This window comes from Oryctolagus cuniculus, chromosome 7 (genome assembly GCF_964237555.1).
Source record: "Oryctolagus cuniculus chromosome 7, mOryCun1.1, whole genome shotgun sequence".
Lineage (NCBI taxonomy): Eukaryota > Metazoa > Chordata > Mammalia > Lagomorpha > Leporidae > Oryctolagus > Oryctolagus cuniculus.
In genome coordinates, this window is record NC_091438.1 from 26,807,628 (window position 1) to 26,827,114 (window position 19,487).

The 19,487-nt window shown below is 39.8% G+C and overlaps 1 protein-coding gene and 1 pseudogene across 3 annotated transcripts in view; both read left to right on the top strand.

The window, feature by feature from the left end:
* Window positions 1-19,487, top strand: part of VAMP4 (vesicle associated membrane protein 4) — a 44,925-nt gene that overhangs the window by 15,037 nt on the left and 10,401 nt on the right. For all 3 annotated transcript variants that reach the window (XM_002715115.5, XM_017345688.3, XM_008264071.4), the window contains exon 4: window positions 8,054-8,104. In XM_002715115.5, coding sequence (XP_002715161.1) covers window positions 8,054-8,104 — 51 coding nt within the window. The remainder of the gene's footprint in view (window positions 1-8,053; window positions 8,105-19,487) is intronic.
* LOC138850500 (BBSome-interacting protein 1-like) lies at window positions 10,335-11,010 on the top strand (annotated as a pseudogene).

Sequence of the window (19,487 nt, forward strand, 5' to 3'; positions counted from 1 at the left end):
CTTTACCATTTGATGAAAAGATTCTCCTTTTTCTATTAAATCACTTTGTCACCTTGTCAAAAATTAATTCACTTGATCAATTCTTTGCAGTTATGGCTTGCAATTAGGTCTCTCATAAAGGTCTAGATTTATAATTGTAAAGCTGGGAAAGACAATATTGTTGAAGGAATTTTCTCTGGGGATTGGTTGTCTGAAAGGATATACTTGTTTTCTTAAATGTTCCATATTTGGGAGAGGTTGATTTTTGTTTTTAAACTTATTTTTTCCTACTTAAAAGGCAGGGAGAGAAAGAGAAAGAAAGATACCTTCATCTGTTCATTCATTTCCCACATGTCCATGACAGCCAGGGCTGAACCATGCCAAAGCCTAGGGCCCAGCACTCCATCCATATCTTCTGTGTGGAAGGCAGCGCCCTAAGCACTTGAGCCATCATCTGCTGCCTCCCAGGATGCATTAGCAGGAAGCTGGATGAGAAGCAGAGATGTAGGGACTCACTAGCACCTTGATATGGGAAGCCAGCATCACAAATGACAGCTTAACCCACTGTGCCACAACACCTGCCCCATGTTTTGTTTTTGTTTTGATTTTCCTAGAGGTTTCTTTTTTAAAATTTAAAAAATTTAATTTTTAATTAGTTTTTAACAGATTCAATGTGATTTGTAGATACACTTTTTTTAAGGAAAGCATTCTTTTTTAATATTTTATTATTATATTTTTAATATTTTATTATTTATTTATTTGAGAGGCAGAGTTACAGAGAGAAAGAACTTCTATCTGCTGGTTCACTCCCCAGATGGCTACAATGGCTGGAGCTGGGCCATTCTGAAGCCAGGAGCTTCTTTGGGGTCTCCCACGTGGGTTCAGGGGCCCAAACACTTGGGCCATTTTCCACTGCTATCCCAGGCCATAGCAGAGAGCTGGATTGGAAGAGGAACAGCCAGGACACGAACTGGTGCCATATGGGATGCCGGAGCCTGCTGTGCTAAGCCTTGGCCCCAGAGGTGCACTTCTTAGAATATAATGATTAAGAATGGGAAAGGAAGAGGGTGGAGAAAGAAGGGCAGGATTATGGGTGGGAGGGAAGTAGGGGGGAAGAATACTCATGTTCCGAAATCTATATATATATTAAATGCATGAAGTTGTATTCCTTATACAAAATAAAATAATTTAAAAAAATAATGATATTCCCTTCCTCCCCTTCCCTCCCCCACCCAGTCTCCCTCCTACCTTCCTTCCTGCTCCTTTTTTTTTTTTTAGTTTTGAGATAATATTTTAAATTTACATTACCCATTACCATAGAAAGGCTTAATACTTCTTTGAATCAGAAGTTTAACAAGTAAAAAGCAAAAAGACCCTAGTTTATTGTGAATATAGACAGTGGCTATAAATAATAGTTGAATGGAAAAATGACCATTTAAAAGAGTTGTAGAGAGAGGGGGAGAGAGAGAGAGAGAGAGAGAGAGAGAGAGAGAGAGAATCCGCTGTTTCCAAATGGCTGCAATGCCAGGCTGATCCAGGCCAAAGCCTGGAGCCAGGACTTTTATCCAGGTCTCCCACATGGGTAACAGGGGCCCAAGTACCTGGGCCATCTTCTGCTGCTTTTTTTCAGGTCAGTACCAGGGAACTGGATTGGAAGTGGAGAGGCCAGGACTTGACCCAGTGCCCATATGAAGTACTGGCGTCTTAAGTAGCAACTTTACCTACTGCACTACAATGCCACCCTGCCCCACTTGTTTTTTTTTTTAATTGAAAAGCATTTTATAAAAATTAATTGAAGGGCAGGCATTTAACCTAGTAATTAAAATGCTGGTTAAGACTACTTTTCTCGTATCAGAGTGCATGGGTTCTTTACATGGCTCCAGCTTCTGCCTCTAGCTTCCTGCTAATGCAAACCCTGCAGATAGCAGTGATGAAAAAAATTGGGTTTCTGCCACCTTGTGGGAGACCTGAATTGAGCTCCTGGCACTGGCCTGAGCCCCGCCCCACATATTACAAGCATCTGGGGACTGAACCAGTGAATGAGAGCGTGCTCTCTCTCTGTTTCTCTGCCTCTCAAATCATTAAAAAATTAAAAATTAAAGAATTAATTGAAACCCATGAAACAGCAAGAAGAGCTTATAGGTTAGGAAGCAAATCCAAGAGGTGGGCATTGTGGCACAGACTGTTAAACTGCTTCTTGGGATGTCTGCATCCCATATTGGAGTGCCTGGAATTGAATACTGCCTCTGCTTCCAATTCAGCTTCCTGGTAATGTGCTTGGGAGGCAGCAGATGATGGCTTGAGTACTTGAGTCCCTGCCAGCCACGTGGGAGACCTGAATAGGCTGGCTTTGGCATGGTCCAGCCTGACTGTGGCAGGCATTTAAGGAATGAACTAGGGGATAAAATATCTCTTGCTGTCTGTTTCCTTCTCTATCTCTGTTTCACTCTGCCCTCCAAACAAGTAAAAATGAACAAATAAACATTTTTTAAGAAAAAAAAAACAATATTCCAATAATAGGAAATAGTATCATTTAGGGAGATAATTTTTTTTTTTTTTATTTTTGATAGGCAGAGTGGACAGTGAGAGAGAGAGACAGAGAGAGAAAGGTCTTCCTTTGCCGTTGGTTCACCCTCCAATGGCCGCCGCTGCAGCCGGCGCACCGCGCTGATCCGATGGCAGGAGCCAGGATCCAGGTGCTTTTCCTGGTCTCCCATGGTGCAGGGCCCAAGCACCTGGGCCATCCTCCACTGCACTCCCTGGCAATAGCAGAGAGCTGGCCTGGAAGAGGGGCAACCGGGACAGAATCCGGCGCCCCGACCAGGACTAGAACCCGGTATGCCGGCGCCGCAAGGTGGAGGATTAGCCTATTGAGCCACGGTGCCGGCTTAGGGAGATAATTTTCTATAAGTGACAAGATTTCAGTAGAGTCAGAAAGCTAACTGCCTACATTGCCACTTATAGTGAGAGGACTTAGACTAGGGCAGTCATTACCTGTCACAGGAGGTTAGGAGCAACCATTTGGCATAGCAGTTAAGATGCTGCTTGCAACACCCCCATCCCATAATAGAGTGCCAGGGTTCTCACTTCCTGCTAATATGCACCCTGGCAGGCAGGAGGTGATGGCTCAAGTGGTTTGGTTCCTGCCTCCCATGTAGGGGACCTGGATTGAGTTCTTGGCTCCTGGCTTTGGCCTGACCCAAGCCCAGTTGTTGCAGGCACTTAAGGAGTGAACCAGGAATGTCACATATATAAAAATAAATAAAATTTTAAAAGAAGAGAAACTAATTTTAAAAGAAGGCTAGATGTTTTGGGTTAATATATATGATTACCTGAATATGAGCTATATTTTTGAGAAACATTAACTGTTCAGACCAACAATGTGCCACTGAAGTCAGTTCACTCCCAAATAATGCTATTCATCTTACACAGAGTATGAAAACCAAACAGGCACACCTGTTTAAACTGCAACTTCCACACACAGTGGTTCTATTTGTGTGGTTAAAAAAGGGACAAACCAAATGAATTTTTTGAAATAAAATTTTTAAAAATTGACAGTCACGTTCATAGTAAGAATGTTCATAATCAGCAAAAGGTAGAAACAACCCCAAGTGTCCATCAGCAGATGAATAGATAAAACAGAATGTGTAACATACATTAATGGAATGTTGTTCAGCCTTTAAAAAGAAGGAAATCTGACACATCCTGCAGCATGGATAGATCTTGAAAGCAAAGAAGCCAAACACAAAAGGGAAAGCATTGCCTGGTTCCACTTATACGAGATACCTGGAGAGTCAAATTTACGTGAAATGGTGGTTTCTGGGGACTATACGATAGCTTAATAAGGAGTTAACATTTAATACCTACAGAGTTTGGGAAGATGAAAATTTTCTGGAGGAGGGTGGTGGTGATGGTTGCAGAATGATGTGAATGTATATAATGCCCCAGATCTCTACCTACACTTACCAGTGGTTAAAATCCTAAGTTTTCTGCCTTGCAGCGCCTGCACACCAGGTTCTAGTCCTGGTCGGGGCACCGGATTCTGTCCCGGTTGCCCCTCTTCCAGGCCAGCTCTCTGCTGTGACCAGGGAGTGCAGTGGAGGATGGCCCAAGTACTTGGGCCCTGCACCCCATGGGAGACCAGGATAAGTATCTGGCTCCTGCCATCGGATCAGCGCGGTGGGCCGGCCGCAGCGTGCCAGCCGCAGTGGCCATTGGAGGGTGGACCAATGGCAAAAAGGAAGACCTTTGTCTCTGTCTCTCTCTCTCACTGTCCACTCTGCCTGTCAAAAAAAAAAAAAATCGTAAGTTTTCTGTTACATGTATTTACCACAGTAAAAAAAAAGCAAACATAGTAATAACGATGACCATCTATGTATCACTCTGTTTCTGGGTTCTGTTCACTTCCATTGATCTCTATGGATCTTTTATATCACTACTACTCCGTCTTGATTACTATGAGCTTACAATAAGTCACAAGGTAGCATAGTGTATGTCTTTTTTTTTTTTTTCCAAAGATTTATTTATTTATTTGAAAGTCAGAGTTACCCAGAGAAAGAAGGCGAGGCAGAGAGAGAGAGAAAGAGAGATCTTCCAACCACTGGTTCACTCCCGAATTGGCCACAACAGCTGTAGCTGTACCAATCCGAAGCCAGGAGCCAGGAGTTTCTTACAGGTCTCCCACACTGGTGCAGGGGCCCAAGGACTTGGACCATCTTGTACTGCTTCCCTAGGCCATAGCAGAGAGCTGGATTGGAAGTAGAGCAGCTGGGACTCGAGCTGGCACCCATATGAGATGTTGCACTGCAGGCAGTAGCTTTACCCGCTACGACACAGTGCCAACCCCATGTATGTCCTTCAACTTTGCACTTGCTTTTCAAAATTGTTGGCTATTGGAGGTTCTAAGAATTTTCATATAAATTTTGAAATCATCTTGTCAGTTTCTACAAAAAAAAGTTTTCTGGAGTTTTGGTTGAGATTGCATTGAATCTATAGATAAATTTGTAGAGAATTAACATCTTAACTCTGTTAGGTTTTCTGAGCAGTGAACATGAGATACCTTTTTACTTATTTAGGTGTTTAATTTTTTTAGCAGTGTATAATAGTTTTCAGTGTCCAGATCTTACATACTTTTTGTCAAATTTATTCTTAAGCTTAAGCATTTCATACTTTCTTATGCTACTAAAAGTAGCATTTAAAAAATTTTTAATTTCTTATTGGTTGATGGTATAAAGAGATACAACTGATTTTTATAAATTAACCTTGTATCTTGCAAGCTTTCTAAACTTTACTCGTTTTAGTAGTAGTTTTTTAGATACCATTGAATTTTCCACATAAACAGTTATATCATCTGCATATAAAGACACTTTTATATTTTTCCTTATGTATTATTCTTATTTTTTTCTCTTACTTTAATGCTCTGACTGGAACCTCCAGTACAATAGTGAACAGAAGTGGTGAGAGAAATTATTCTTGCTTTGTTTCTAATCTTCCCTAGGGGAAAACATTTATTCTTTCATCATTAAGTTTGATTTTCATGGTAAGTTTTTTGTACATGCCTTTTCTCAGGCAAAGAAAGTAAACTTCTCCTATTTGCTTGGAGTTTTTATCATTAATTGACTTCGGGTTTTGTCAAATGTTTATTCTGCATCTCTTGAAAAGATCAGTTTTTTTGGGGGGGTCATGTAGTGAATTATATTGATTTATTTTGAAATTTTAGAGCAATTTTGTATTCTTGAGATAAATGCTGCTTAGTCATTAATCTTTCAAAACCTTGTTGGAATCAATTTGCTGAGATTTTAGTAAGAATTTTTGCATCTTTGTTCATGAGAGGTGTTGGTTGTTTTATAGTTACATTTCTTCTTCTTATGTCTTTGATTTTCATTACAGATTAGTACTGGGCCCATAATATAAGTTGGGAAATATGGTTCTTCATTTTCTTAGAAGGGTTTTTATAGAATTGGTATTATTTCTTCATTAAAATGTTTGGTGGAATGTGCTATTTAATTGTAGATTTTCATTGTAGGATTTAAATCTTTAAAAATAATTTTAGACTTATGAAAGGGTGGCATACATAATGTCGAGTTCCTTTTAACCCTTCACTTAGCTCCCCTTAATAAGTCTTCCATAACTATGGTACCTTCGTCTATGGAGATGTGCCCCCTTCTTTCTCTTCCACCATTAATAATTTGTGTCTTTCCTTTTTTCCTGATCTGGCTAGAAGGTTATCAGTTGTTAAATTTCAAAGAATCAGCTATTTTCCTATAACTATTTTAAAGTCTTTAGTTATTTAATAGGTGGAACAAATGTGTCTTTTAAAAAAATTATAGGTGAGAAAGTTTTAATCTAATAATTTCCAGATATTTATTTATCTTGGTAGTTTCATTTAATCAGTGCTTCTCATTGCTTTTCTATTAACTAGTTATTTTAAATTATTACCTTGTTTTTAGGAATGGCCTCTGGTTCATAATGTTAATTTTTTAATGAAATTCAGTGTTCAGCCAGCGCCGGGGCTCACTAGGCTAATCCTCCGCCTGTGGCGCCGGCACACCAGGTTCTAGTCCCGGTCGGGGCGCTGGATTCTGTCCCGGTTGCCCCTCTTCCAGGCCAGGTCTCTGCTGTGGCCTGGAAGTGCAGTGGAGGATGGCCCAGGTTCTTGGGCCCTGCACCTGCGTGGGAGACCAGGAGAAGCACCTGGCTCCTGCCTTCGGATAGGCGTGGTGCGCCGGCCGCGGCAGCCATTGGAGGGTGAACCAATGGCAAAAGGAAGAACTTTCTCTCTGTCTCTCTCTCTCTCTCACTGTCCACTCTGCCTGTCAAAAAAATTTTTTTAAAAATTTAAAAAAAAAGAAATTCAGTGTTCAACTATTTTATAATGGAATACTGGGTACAATACTCCAAGGCTTGTTTGGAACCTTAAAGACTTTAAGGGAAAAGCTTAGAAGAGTTAAGGCAAGATGATATATTTATAAGTTATGTTTGATAAGTTTCAGTAGGCAGTTTATTTCTTTCTCCAAAAATGTTTTTCTTATCAATAATTCCTTTGGAAATTGCCATATGTCTAAGAAATTTTAATGACTTAATTTCTTTTGAGTTTTGTGGTTTATACCTTATTTTGTATCTTCAGAAGAAAGATAATTACTTAAATTATCAAAATTTGGGGCTGGTGTTATGGTTCAGCGGGTTAAGCCATCGTCTGAGACATGTCCCGTAGTGCCAGTTCAAGTTCCAGCTGCTCTGCTTCTAATGCAGCTCCCTGCTAATCACTTGAGGAAGCAGCATAGAATGACCCAAGTACTTGGCCTTCACCACCCATCTTGGACACCAGGATAGAGTTCCTGGCTTCTGGCTTCAGCCTGACCCAGCCCCACCCATTGCAGCTCTTTGGAGAATGAACAGTGGATGGAAAAACCCCTTTTTCTCTCTGTTTCTCCTCTCTGTAACTCTGCCTTTCAAATAAGTAAATAAATCTTTTTTAAAATACAAAAGTTTATGTTTTGAGAATGTTAAAATGGATTGGTTAAGGTGATGTAAGGAGATAATAATTTGAGAAATGTTATTTCCTTAGACTCTTGTTGCATTTCCTCTTTGCTATGCTGGAAAATTTAAGATAAGTAACCAAAATAAGCATACTTAAAATTGTTTAGTATTTTGAACGAATTTTCTATTCATCTATTTCAATTAGTCAGCATTTCATCATAACCTAAATTCAAGGTGAATGGAACTTTTAGTTCTACAGTCAATCATAAAGGTATTAATATTAATTTGCAATTTAGTTGTTACAGTGTTTCAGAGTTTAATGATTAGAACAAACTGTATAACTGTAGATTACGTAAATTCTGTTTCTCTGAAAGTTTTAACATCCTGAGGAACAGAGTTAGTTGTAGCCAATAAGCACTAGTGAAGTAAAGACATGCTTACACATTCAGTTCCACCAATACCAGTGAAATGTGGTTGCTTTTGATAAATAACTGATCCATGTTTAGAAGTCACACACATGTGGATAGGTGTTTTCTGTTATTTGTTTGTTTTTAATGCTATCGTTACTAATATGTACTTGCTATTTTGTTTTCAGAAGGGGACCATCTGGACCAAGATTTGGACCTAGAAATGATAAAATTAAGCAGTAAGTTCCTAGGACATTCATTTGTTTAAATGATTATCATATTTCTCTGTGGACCAGAGGTTGGCAAACCATAGCCTGTGGGCCAAATCTGGCTACAGCCTCTTCTTGTAAAGAAATTCTATTAGAACATAGCCATGTATATTTGTTTTCATGTATCTATTGCTACTTTCAACCTATAAAGACAGAGTGTAGAAGTTGCGATGGACATCTGTGACAGAGTTGTGATAGAGATTTTATGACTCACAATGTCTAAAATATCTTCTGTCTAGTCCTATACTGAAAAAAATGTTGATACCAAAGGTAGACTAACTATACTGGATATAGAAACCTACTTCTTTTTGTTTTTTTCAAAGCTACCTCTGAAGCTACCTAAGGAAATGTAGGATTGCTGTTTTTTTCTTAATTTGATGACCTTATTTCAAACCTATTTAGCATAAGGTCTATTTTGGTTTTAATCTATAGCTTGATTCCCATTTTAAGAATGAAAAGAAAAGATAATACATTTTAATATTTTGATGTAAGGCATATTTTTGATTTCCAGAATTTTTTGTATTTACTACTGATATTTTCATGTTTATTACTGATCCTAATTCATGCATGGATCTAAGTTTTATGGCTAATTAATCTTCAGTTTAAAACCTTTTTCCTGTATGTTATTTGATGATGATGATGGGTAATATGCTGTACTGAATGTGTCTAATGTTGGAAAGATAGAGGTTCTGACAGGAAAAGACAGGAATTGACTGAGCAGTGAATCACTGAGGAAAGGCCCTGGAACTGACCGAGGTGTAAAGACTATGGAAGGTGAACAGGACAGGCTCACAGCCCTAGGAAGGGTCATAGTCACTACCCTATTCCTGGGTGGGAAGGGTACGGTGGTAGTTGTCTAGTTACAGCTGAGATACTTGGGCTTTAGTCAGGCAGCTGTTGCTATAAAACAGTGTGTCCATACTTAGGCTAATCTCAATTAACAGACGATTTGGTTGGAGTTCAAGGTGAGGTGTTTTAGTGTTCTGTTGCTATATAACATGTTACTATGAACTAATGAGCTCAAACAACACATATTTATCATCTCACAGTTACTGTGGATCGGGAGTTCAGGCACTTGTTAGGTGTGTTTTCTGCTCAAGACTCATGAGCCTTCAATGAAGGTGATAAGAAAGTCTCCAAAGGAAATAGGAAGGTGAGCCACTCATTCTCTCATCTTCCTGGTGGATTACAAGGCATACTGCTAAGACAGATGAGCTGTGGTGCAAGCCTAATGGAATACGTGGATACTTAGATGAGCACCAAATGCTAATGGTTAAGCCAATTAGAATGACTTTTTTTGTTGTTTTTTTAAGATTTACTTATTTGAAAAGCAGTGTGACAGGGAGGGAGAGACAGCAACAGAGACAGAGAGATGGAGAAAAAGAGAGATCTTCCAACTGTTGTTTCAATCCCCAAATGGCCACAACAGCCAGGTCTGGACCAGGCTAAAGCCAGAAGCCAGAAACTCCATCCTGGTCTCCCACATAGCTAGCAGGGGCCCAAATACTTGGGCTACCACCTACTGCCTCCCAGAGTGCATATTAGCAGGAAACTGGAATTGGGTCTGAATCCAGAACTCAACCCCAGGCACTCTGAATTCAGATGTCCTAAGAAACAGCTTAATTGATACACCAAACATCAGCCCCAAAATGATAGTTCTTAGTCTAGAATTGAAGGCAGGCCAGATTTAGTTAGAAGATGGTCACTCAGGGGCCAGCACTTTGGCATAGCCGGTAAAGCCGCCGCCTACAGTGCTGACATCCCATATGGGTGCCAGTTCGAGTCCCTGCTGCTCCACTTTGTATCCAGCTTTCTGCTTTGGCCTGGGAAAGCAGTAGAAGATGCTCAAGTGCTTCACCCACTTGAGAAACCCAAAAGAAGCTCCTGGCTCCTAGCATCAGATCAGCACAGTTCCAGCCATTATGGCTATCTGGGGAGTGAACCAGCAGATGGAAGACCTCTCTCTCTCTCTCTCTCTCCATTTCTCTCTCTCTCTCTCTCTCTCTCCTTCTGCCTCTCTGCAACTCTGCCTTACAAATGAATAAATAAATCTTTTAAAAAATAAAATAAATGAAAAATAAAAATAAACCAAGATGATCAGTTGCTGGGCAACAGCTGAGCTGTCTGGGAAGGGATGCATCTGTATGTAGGCCCTAAGAGGCACCACAAGTGACCAGCGATTCTGTGTTGGGCACATTAATTTATACTTGGGACTGCAAATCCAGTTTCCTGGCCCTTTGTTTGTTGAGACGTCTGGCCACTTACCTAAGTGGGTAAGTTTAGGGTTCCAAAAATGCCTCTTTGCCTGGAAGTTGCATTTGGCACTTCCAAATAGGGTCATGGCAGAAGGGTGGGAAGGCTGCCTGCACCCCAGGAGATGCCTGTTCTGGACCCAAGTTGCCAAGTCAGATCCTTCTGAAGGCTTGAGGCGAGAATGCTCAGTCATCTTGGTAATACCCGATCAGATGCCAGAAGCTGAAGGACAAAGACTGGAACTTTGAGGAAAAACCTGTATCCAACCATTCAAGTATGGAAGAAGTGAAGTTAATGTTCTGGAAAGTTCTTCCCAAACAAGGGCAGTTGTCTGTGGAACATGTAATCACAGTGGTGCTATGTAAACCCAAACTTTTGCCCTTAAAATCTTGACTCTGGAAAAACTCGAGAAAATGCAGCAAGCAGCACAGGATACAGTTCGCCAACAAGAAATGGCAGAGAAACAACGGCAAATAACACACTAATAACCTACCACTTTAGGGAATACCCACCCTAGCTTACCTACTATTTAATAGTAACTAGAAAATAAAATGGATCTGTATGCTGAAAGAAATATTTGTTAGTAAAACTGGTATTCATAGAAATACAAAAATACCCAAGATTGAGAAGACCTGTACTGGTGAATTTAAACACTGATTTGTATTGAACACTTAATGCTGAAGCAAATTTATGTGTTTTTTTTACTTAAACTATGTTTTTAACATTGCAAATCATAATTCACCATTCCTGTTGGCTATCAGTTTTATAAGGTACCATTCTTAGCATAAGTGATTAAATGCAACTTTTTATACAGAGGATAATCTCAGGCTTTTACATTACCCACATTGCAGTAAAATTTACTTGAGAATAATTTGAGTTTTTTTTAACCAATTTTGTGTGCTGCATCATGTTTATACCATGTTGCCTGACCAGTAGTGAACAGTAATAATGACTAATAATGACAAAACTATTTCTTCAATAAATTTGACTTTCAAGAAACCCTTACCTATTCTGTAATCAACTAAAGCTCTTAATTGTACTAATTTTAAGGACTTAAAAATTACATGACTACTTTTATTACTCAGGTATCAAACATAATTAAAATCTGAAAATGGTTATTGTAATTATCTATATAAGCCTAAAATAATATGGTTTTGAAAGAGCCCATGTTAGAAACATGAACATTAAATTTGGAGTTTTAATTCTAGTAGACTGTAACCTCAACCTCTAATAGGTATATTACTAATAATATCTTTGTAAATTATTAATGTAACTCTTGTTTGGTTTGTTGTGGTCAATAGTCAGTTTAAATTAGCACAGACCTTTAGATCTTGCCAAATAATTAAGCTCTACTGAAGTCAGAATTGCATTAATTCTTTAGAAAACTGTTATTGATGGTAGGTAGTATTTTCTCAGACACTGAGTGAATGTAAAGCTTTGAGTCTGTGGAGAATAATTTTTTTATTTGACAGACAGAGCTATAGACAGTGAGAGAGACAGAGAGAAAGGTCTTCCTTCCGTTGGTTTAGTCCCCAAATGGCTGCTATGGCTGGCACTATGCCGATCCGAAGCCAGGAGCCAGTTGCTTCTTCTTGGTCTCCCACGTGGGTGCAGGGACCCAAGCACTTGGGCCATCCTCTACTCTGGCCACAGCAGAGAGCTGGACTGGAAGAGGAGCAACCGAGACAAAAACCTGGCGCCCATATGGGATGCTGGTGCCGCAGGCAGAAGATTAACCAAGTGAGCCATGGCGTTGGCCCCCAAGAATAATGTTTTTTATAACACTAATCATTTTGATAATATAATTTAAGAATGATCAAAACTATTATGTATCTTATAGAAACTTTTCATTAAGTTTTAGATCAGATCAGTAAACAAGATAGTCAAGCATGTATGCATTTTCCTCAGTATAATCTTTTTTTTTAAAAAAAGATTTATTTTATTTATTTGAAAGAGTTACAGAGAGAGGTAGAGACAGAGAGAGAGGTCTTCCACCTGCTGGTTCACTCCCCAGATAGCTGCAATGGCCAGAACTGTGCAGATCCGAAGCCAGGAGCTTCTTTCAGTTCTCCCATGTGGGTGCAGGGGCCCAAGGACTTGGGCCATCTTCTAGTGCTTTCCCAGGCCATAGCAGAGAGCTGGATTGGAAGAGGAGCAGCTGGGACTAGAACTGGAGCCCATATGGGATGCCGGCGCTTAAGGCCAGGGCTTTAACCCGCTGTGCCACAGCACCAGCCACACCTCAGTGTAATCTTAAAAGATTTACAGTTGTACTTTCAATTTAAAAGTTTACAAAGATTATTTTTTTAAATAAAAGTTTTCTAGGAGCACAGCTTAAATTCACCAAATTAAAATGTGCTTCCTTACATGATTTAAAATGTGTTGTGTGAAATTAAAAAGTTGTTTAAAAGACCTAAAATAAATGTACTCTCAAAAAGAAAAGATCAGTCAACAAACATACAAATTAAACCTTGATGGTCCAGCCTCATAAATGTTTATTTAACCAAGGCACGACTCAATAGTGTGCCTAAGATAGTAGAGCACAACTTTTCTTTTTTTTTTTTTTTTTAAAGATTTATTTATTTATTTGAAAGTCAGAGTTACACAGAGAGAGGAGAGGCAGAGAGAGAGAGAGGTCTTCCATCCGATGTTTCACTCTCCAATTGGCCGCAACGGCCGGAGCTACGCCGATCTGAAGCCAGGAGCTTCTTCTGGATTTCCCATGTGGGTGCAGGGACTGAAGGACTTGAGCCATCTTCTACTGCTTTACCAGGCCGCATCAGAGTGTAACAGCTGGGACTTGATCCTGCACCCTTATGGGATGCTGGCACTTCAGGCCAGGGCATTAACCTACTGCGCCACAGCGCTGGCCCCATGGAGAGCACAATTTGATGTACAGCTCACCCAAGGACAAATCTTAGCATCACTTCAGTACCCAAAATTGTCAATTTCATTAACTAATGTGTGTTATCAATGCATAATTTATAATACAGGGTATTTCTTGACTGCATAGATGAGTAACAATTGTGCTTTTTAAGATTTGATTGACCACTAATTACTAATGATGATAACAGGTTAATTCCGCAAAGAAATCCAACATCACCTTTTAGGAGATTTTTGGGGGGAGAGATTTTAAATATTCACATGCCTGTATAAAATTTATGATTCTCTTTGTCATGTTTACTTTTAAATTAAATAATAGCATTTTAAATGCCACTTTGGTGACTTGTAGACATTGTTTATCAGGTTAGGGAATCTCCTGACTGTAGCCTTGGTCTAACCAGCTTAACTCTTGTAAGGCCAACAGGAAATGTTTCCTGAGGTAACTGCAGTCTATATGTGTAGTTGCAGAAGTGGAACCTAACTTTAAATTGCTGCTTTTATCAGCAGTACCTTGAAAGGCCACAAGATGGGGATGTTAACTATGAAAATATTTTTTTGCATAAAATAAGGAATAAATGTGTGTGGTAGAGAATTTTCTTTCCTTAATGGACAATTACTAGTATTTATCAAGTACCTGCTAAGCGTTAGGCACTATGCTAAGTGTTTGAAAAACATTATCACATTTAATTCTCACATATGAGATAAGAGATTATCATCTCTGCTATTTTCTTTTAAAAATATTTATTTTATTTATTTGAAAGGCAGAGTTACAGAGAGAGAAGGAGAGACAGAAAGAGAGGTGTTCCATCTGCTGGTTCACTCCCCATATGGCCTTCCTTTGCTGCTTTCCCAGGTGCATCAGCAAGGAGCTGGATCAGAAGTAGAGCATCTGGGAATCTAACCAGCACCCATATGGGATGCTGGCATAGTTGGTGGCGGCTTTACCGCTACACCACAATGCCAGAACCTATCCTCTCTGTTTTAAAGATGAGAAAATACGAGGTTAGAGGAGGCTTGCAAAATGACTTCTAAAGTCATATACGTACTGATGAAGCTGGATCTCTCCCTTCCAGATGTCCTCCCTTACTTTAAGCTGTTATCATCAATTGTATGTGATGAAAAATAGCAACCTATCTGGAAATCTCAAGATTGGACCTTGATAAATAAAAGCTCTGCTTACGTTTTATGGTTAAATGGAGAACTTGACACTCACCGCTTTGTATCTCTTTCTCAAATATCCAGGCATGCTCCGTGGGATTGATACCAAATTGTTCAGTTGTCCATAAATTATTTATTGAATGTTCCAAGCACTGTTGTAGGTACTGGGCTTACAAAAGAGAACAAAATACTCAAGAAGCTTGCATTGGTCAAGCTTATGTTCTAGAGGGGAGAGGCAGAAAATAGAATGATGGTATAAAGCAGGCTGTTTTCATAGCTGTAAGTTTAATGCTCATTCCTTGAGCATTTGAATGTAAATTCCATGAGGACGAGAATTATTGTCTCTTTTTTTAAAAAAAATTATTTATTTATTTAAAAGGCAGAGAGAGAGAGAGAGAGAGAAGAGAACGTGAGCACTCTTCCACTCATTGGTTCACTCCCCATTGGCAGCAACTGCCAAGGCTAGGCAAGACAGAAGGCATGAGCCAGGAATTCTGTCCTGATCTTGCATGTGGTTGGCAGGAGCCCAATACTTGGGCCATCAACTGCTGTCTTTCCCCAGGTATATTAGCAGGAAGCTGAATCAGAAGCAGTGTAACCAGGACTGGAACAGGCACTCTGGTATGGGATGCCAGCATCACAAGTGGTGGCTTGGTTAACCCACTGTGCACAGTGTCAGCCCCTGTTGTCTGTTTTGTTCCTTGTTTGCTTAGTGCCTGAAATAGTGCTCATTATTTGTTGAGAAAATTGATGAACTGCATAAATATTTGTGCCATTGTTCTTAAAGAGACTAAGCATTGCTAGCTGTATTCTGAGTTAATAAGAGTTACAACAAAATGTCTTAGGAATTCAGGGACACTTTCAGATCTGTTTGGGTAGAAGAGAATTCTGCATGTCCCTGTTGGTTGAACTTTATTTTATGTGTTTTGGTGGAATAATGTGTAGGAAGCACAGAACTCTGGGAAGCTATGCTGAATACTGAAGTCTATGTGTGAGTAATCAGTAGGTGTACACAATACTTTTAATATGGAAAGGAGTTGACTATCATGAAGCATAGTAATTGCTTCTTGAATCTGAAGGTATTTCTTCTGAACCCACCAACATCTAAGTTGGTCTTTATTTTGTTTTTTTGTTTTTTAAGGATTTATTTATGTATTTGAAAGTCAGAGTTACAGAGGGGGGAGGAAGGGAGGGAGGGAGGGAGAGAAGGGGGGAGAGAAAGAGAAGTCCTCCATCTGTTGATTCATTCCCCAAATGGCCTCAACAGCTGGGGATGGGCCAGGCCCAAGTCAGGACCAGGAGCTTCATCCGAGGCCCCAGCGTGGGTTCAGGGGCCCATGTAGTTGGTCCATCTTCTGCTCTCCCAGGCACATTAGCAGAGGGCTGGATCAGAAATGGAGCAGCCAGGACTCAAACTGGTGCCCGTATGGGATGCCAGTGGTGCATGCCATGGCTTTAACCAGCTGTGCCACAGCACCGGACCCCAAATGTTGCAGGCATCTGAGGAGTGAACCAGTGGATGAAAGATCTCTAGCTCTCTGTGTCTGTGTCATTCTGCCTTTCAAATAAATAAAGAAACTTTGAAGCACACTTTTTGAAGAAAAAGTGGTAGGGAAAGATTAGAACTTTTTCAAAATTACAGGTGACTGGGGCTGGCATTGTAGTGCAGCAGGTTAAGCCACTGCTTGTGATGCTGGCATCCTATATTGGAGTGCCAGTGTGAGTCCTGGCTGCTCTACTTCCAATCTAGCTCCCTGCTAAAGTACCTGGGAAAGCAATGGAAGTTGGCCTAAGTGCTTGGGCCCCACCACCTCATGGCAGATCCAGATAGAATTTATTGTTCCTGTCTTTAGCCTGGGCAGATCTGGCTATTGCTGCTTTTTGTGGAGTGTTGGGGAGTGAATGAACAGATGGAAGATCTCAATCTCTCTCAATCTCAATCTCTCTCTTTCTCTGCATTTTAAATATGTCTTTTTTTTATAAAAAAAAAAAAAGCTCCCTAGTAATAACTGATGTACTTTTCCCTTTGCCAGCTAGAAGCACAATTGCATATCCTCATTTATTTGAAAACTTCTATATGTTTAATAATGAGTTGCTAGTAATCTAATGTGCTTTGAACACTGAATTTCCACTAAGAGACTACTGGAACTCATAGAAGAGTTTGGTAAAGTAGCAGGATATAAAATCAATGCATAAAAATCAACAGCCTTTGTATACACAGGCAATGCCACAGCTGAGGAAGAACTTCTAAGATCAATTCCATTCACAATAGCTACAAAAACAATCAAATACCTTGGAATAAACTTAACCAAGGACGTTAAAGATCTCTACGATGAAAATTACAAAACCTTAAAGAAAGAAATAGAAGAGGATACCAAAAAATGGAAAAATCTTCCATGCTCATGGATTGGAAGTATCAATATCATCAAAATGTCCATTCTCCCAAAAGCAATTTATACATTCAACGCAATACCAATCAAGATACCGAAGACCTTCTTCTCAGATCTGGAAAAAATGGTGCTGAAATTCATATGGAGACACAGGAGACCTTGAATAGCTAAAGCAATCTTGTACAACAAAAACAAAGCCGGAGGCATCACAATATCAGATTTCAGGACATACTACAGGGCAGTTGTAATCAAAACAGCATGGTACTGGTACAGAAACAGATGGATAGACCAATGCAACAGAATTCAAACACCAGAAATCAATCCAAACATCTACAGCCTACTTATATTTGATCAAGGATCCAAAATCAATCCCTGGAGCAAGGACAGTCTATTCAATAAATGGTGCTGGGAAAATTGGATTTCCACGAGCAGAATCATGAAACAAGACCCCTACCTTTCACCTTACACAAAAATTCACTCAACATGGATTAAAGACTTAAATCTACGACCTGACACCATCAGATTATTAGAGAGCATTGGAAAAACCCTGCAAGATATAGGTACTGGCAAAGACTTCTTGGAAAAGACCCTGGAGGCACAGGCAGTCAAAGCCAAAATTAACATTTGGGATTGCATCAAATTGAGAAGTTTCTGTACTGCAAAAGAAACAGTCAGGAGAGTGAAGAGGCAACCGACAGAATGGGAAAAAATATTTGCAAACTATGCAACAGATAAAGGGTTGATAACCAGAATCTACAAAGAAATCAAGAAACTGCACAACATCAAAACAAACAACCCACTTAAGAGATGGGCCAAGGACCTCAATAGACATTTTTCAAAAGAGGAAATCCAAAGGGCCAACAGACACATGAAAAAATGTTCAAGATCACTAGCAATCAGGGAAATGCAAATCAAAACCACAATGAGGTTTCACCTCACCCCGGTTAGAATGGCTCACATGCAGAAATCTACCAACAACAGATGCTGGCGAGGATGCGGGGAAGAAGGGACACTAACCCACTGTTGGTGGGAATGCAGACTGGTAAAGCCACTATGGAAGTCAGTCTGGAGATTCCTCAGAAACCTGAATACAACCCTACCATACAACCCAGCCATCCCACTCCTTGGAATTTACCCAAAGGAAATTAAATTGGTAAACAAAAAAGCCATCTGCACATTAATGCTTATTGCAGCTCAATTCACAATAGCTAAGACCTGGAACCAACCCAAATGCCCATCAACAGTAGACTGGATAAAGAAATTATGGGACATGTACTCTATAGAATACTATACAGCAGTCAAAAACAATGAAACCCGGTCATTTGCAACAAGATGGAGGAATCTGGAAAACAGCATGATGAGTGACCTAAGCCAGTCCCAAAGGGACAAATATCATATGTTCTCCCTGATCGGCTACAAATAACTGAGCACCAAAGGGGAAACCTGTTGAAGTGAAATGGACACTATGAGAAACTGACTTGATCAGCTCTTGTCCTGACTGTTGATGTACAATGTAATACTTTATCCATTTCAGTATTATTTTTTTGTTCTAGTACTATTGGTTGAACTCTGTAGTTAACACACAATTATTCTTAGGTGTTTAAATTTTAACTGAAAAGTGATCCCTGTTAGGAATTTGGAAAACATTATGCTGAGTGAAACAAGCCAGTCCCAAAGGGACAAATATCATATGTTCTCCCTGATCGGTGACAACTAACCGAGCACCAAAAAGGAAACCTGTTAAAGTGAAATGAACACTATGAGAAACGGTGACTTTATCAGCCCTTGCCCTGACTGTTGATGAACAACTTAATACGTTATCCCTCTTAGTATTTTTTTTTGTTTGTTCTACTTAATACTTTTGGTTGAATACTGTAATCAATACCCAGTTATTCTTAAGTGTTGAAACTTAACTGAAAAGTGATCGCTGTTAAATATAAGAGTAGGAATAAGAGAGGGAAGAGATGTGCAATTTGGGACATGCTCAAGCTGACTTGCCCCAAACGGTAGAGTTAGAAACATACCAGGGGATTCCTGTTCAATCCCATCAAGGTGGCATGTACCAATGCCATCTCACTAGTCCAAGTGATCAATTTCTGTTCACAGTTGATCATAATGATAGGACTAAGAGCCAAAGGGATCACATAAACAAGACTAGTGTCTGCAAATACTAACTGCTAGAATTAAAAAGGGAGAGAACCATACAACATGGGAAGTGGGATACATAGCAGACTCATAGAATGGCAGATGTCCTAAACAGCACTCTGGCCTCAGAATTAGCCCTTAAGGCATGCGGATCCGGCTGAAAAGCCTATGAGAGTATTTCAGGCATGGAAAGCCAAGACACTCTTGCAAAAAAAAAAAAAAAAAAAAAAAAAAAGGACCTAAATGAAAGATCTCTGCGAGTGAGATCCCAGTGGAAAGAACGGGTCATCAAAGAAGGAGGTACCTTTCTCTGAAGGGAGGAGAGAACTTCCACTCTGACTATGACCTTCTTTCTCTAAATATGATCAGAGTCAGTGAACTCAAAAGGCTTTCATAGCCTTGGCAGCTCATGACAAGAGCCTAGGGTGATTACTGATGCCATAAACAAGAGTGTCAATTTGTTAAGTCAACAACAGGAGTCACTGTGCACTTACTCCTCATGTAGGATCTCTGTCCTTAATGTG